At 40.2% G+C, this 2985-nt stretch overlaps 1 protein-coding gene across 1 annotated transcript; it reads left to right on the top strand.

Moving 5' to 3' along the window:
- Window positions 1-1687: 1687 nt before the first annotated feature.
- On the top strand, window positions 1688-2641 carry LOC122705019 (olfactory receptor 4F3/4F16/4F29-like). Its single transcript, XM_043920209.1, has one exon. It carries the CDS (start codon window positions 1688-1690, stop codon window positions 2639-2641), a length of 954 nt encoding a protein of 317 aa, XP_043776144.1.
- Window positions 2642-2985: the final 344 nt, after the last annotated feature.

Below are 2985 nucleotides of genomic sequence, written 5' to 3'. Positions count from 1 at the left end.
TCTTATTCATTCACTCCACAGTGTTGAGTGTTATCAGGGCAGTTGAAATATATAGAGGCATAACACTTACTGAATGCTTAATACTGCCATATGATTAATATACATTAATTATTTTACTAATTATGATTTCATAGATAAATAAACTGAGGCTCAAAGAGTTTAAATAACTCACCCAAGATAAAGCTGTCAGTGACTGAACATTATGTATGTATATATCTTTGTAATCTAAATCCAGAAACATTATTTTGTTTCCTAAGCTAGGATATATCTCTGCTGCTGCTGCTGCTAAGTCGCTTCAGTCGTGTCCGACTCTGTGTGACCCCATAGACGGCAGCCCACCAGGCTCCCCCAACTCTGGGATTCTCCAGGCAAAAACACTGGAGTGGGTTGCCATTTCCTTCTCCAAGGATATATCTCTAAATAAGAATAAATAATTACAAAATAATGTGATAAAACCTTATATCAAGTCTTGTACAAACTGGTTTTCACTGTTAAACATTTCACAGCTTTAAAATTTTCAAATCATGTTCTAAGTACACTAAAGCAGTGATTCTCAAATTACCTTTGTTGAGGATTTTTCTTTAGTCTGTAGTTTTTCATGGACTCTTACTTTGGGAAACAAAAATCAGAAATGTGTGTCACTGTAATGTCAAATTGCTAGAGAAGTTTTTAAATACTCATAAATTCTGTACCTCAGTGAGCAAACTAGAAACACAGTTTATGGACCTGCATCTCCCTGCATGCGCCTCTTACTTCAACGGAACTGAGGTCATAACATGATAGTTTTAAATGCAAGATCAAAAGTTTTGGGGTTGACTTCCTCTTACTAGTGCTGACCATCTTGTATGTCATGACTAATATTAGGGTAACAACCCTGACAGGAAGCAGAAGGTATTAACTGCAGAGACAAGTTGGTGATAAGAACAACCTCAAGTAAGAACAACTAATTTTTCTGTGTGATTACACTTATAGGCCATAAGTATACTCAGTCAGTTCAGTTCAGTTCAGTTGCTCAGTCGTGTCCAACTCTTTGAGGCCCCATGAATCGCAGCACGCCAGGCCTCCCTGTCCATCACAAACTCCCAGAGTTTGCTCAAACTCATTCCCATCGAGTCGGTGATGCCATCCAGCCATCTCATCCTCTGTCATCCCCTTCTCCTCCTGCCCCCAATCCCTCCAAGCATCAGGGTCTTTTCCAATGAGTCAACTCTTCGCATGAGGTGGCCAAAGAATTGGAGTTTCAGCTTCAGCATCAGTCCTTCCAATGAACACCCAGGACTGATCTCCATTAGGATGGACTGCTTGGATCTCCTTGCAGTCCAAGGGACTCTCAAGAGTCTTCTCCAACACCACAGTTCAAAAGCATCAATTGTTCGGTGCTCAGCTTTCTTCACAGTCCAAGTCTCACATCCATATATGACCACTGGAAAACCCATAGCCTTGACCAGACGGACCTTTGTTGGCAAAGTAATGTCCCTGCTTCTTAATATGCTGTCTAGGTTGGTCATAACTTTCCTTCCAAGGAGTAAGTGTCTTAATTTCATGGCTGCAATCACCATCTGCAGTGATTTTGGAAAACCAGGCCAGTTTTAATGCTAAAGTTGAAATAAGCTGCACAAGTTTGACCTTTTTTTCTTCAGTATTATCATAATTTACACTTTCTCCTTTTGTCCTCCTTCAGATATCAATGCTAACAAAGTCCATGGATGGAGCAAATAACTCTTTGGTATCAGAGTTTCTGTTCCTGGGACTCACCAACTCCTGGGAAATACAACTTTTCCTCTTTGTGTCCTCCTCCACATTTTATGTGGCAAGCATGATGGGAAACTCTCTCATTATTCTCACTGTGACTTGTGACCCTCACTTACACTCTCCCATGTACTTTCTGTTGGCCAACCTCTCCTTCATTGACATGGGTGTTTCTTCTGTCACTTCTCCCAAGATGATTTATGATCTTTTCAGAACGCATAAGGTCATCTCCTTTGGAGGCTGCATTGCTCAGATTTTCTTCATCCATGTCATCGGTGGTGTGGAGATGGTGCTGCTCATTGCCATGGCCTTTGACAGATATGTTGCCATATGTAAGCCTCTCCATTATCTGACCATCATGAGTCCACAGGTGTGTGTTTTCTTTATAGTGGCTGCCTGGATGATTGGCCTTATCCACTCAATTGTTCAACTAGCTTTTGTGGTAAAATTACCCTTCTGTGGTCCTAATGTGTTAGATACTTTTTACTGTGACCTTCCTCGGTTCATCAAACTTGCCTGCATAGACACATACCAACTAGAGTCCATGATCACAGCCAACAGTGGATTCATCTCTGTTGGCTCCTTCTTCATTCTGATCATTTCCTACATAATCATCATTCTCACTGTTCGGAAACAGTCTTCAGCAGGTTCATCCAAGGCTCTGTCCACACTTTCAGCTCACATCACTGTAGTAGTCTTGTTCTTTGGTCCTTTGATATTTGTCTATACGTGGCCATCTCCCTCTGTACCCCTGGATAAGTTTCTGGCCATCTTTGATGCAGTACTCACTCCTCTTCTGAATCCTGTTATTTACACATTCAGGAATCAAGAAATGAAGGTGGCAATGAGGAGGGTATGCAGACAGCTAGTGAGTTATAGAAAGATCTCTTAAGTTATGTGCATATTGTGAAGAGCCCTTGTTGATTACTGATGTTAATTATTGGTGGCCAAACTCAAGAGAAAATCTTTTCTTCATCCTACTTTGATTTTACTAAGCACACTGATGTAGAATCTATTTTGTCTTTCACTTAGAAGCGAGGGACCTTCACTTCTGAAAAGAGAAAAGAAATTACATATGAAGTATTTTCAATCAAAGTTTACAGTAATCTTGAGCTTCAGTTCCTAAGGAATAATATTTATATGGAGTAATTTTCACAAATACAAAACATGGTATACTTCTTTAAGGCCTTCAGACAGGAGAATCTGTCTTTTTTTTTAACAGAAGCATGTCTCACA

The sequence above is a fragment of the Cervus elaphus genome, chromosome 12 (assembly GCF_910594005.1).
Source record: "Cervus elaphus chromosome 12, mCerEla1.1, whole genome shotgun sequence".
In the NCBI taxonomy this organism is placed as follows: Eukaryota; Metazoa; Chordata; class Mammalia; order Artiodactyla; family Cervidae; genus Cervus; species Cervus elaphus.
Note: the sequence above shows the minus strand (reverse complement) of the source record. Positions and strands in the feature narration are given on the sequence as shown.

Coding starts and splice junctions, on each gene's coding strand:
- LOC122705019 (XM_043920209.1), top strand. CDS start 1,688: ATGCTAACAAAGTCCATGGATGGAGCAAATAACTCTTTGGTATCAGAG.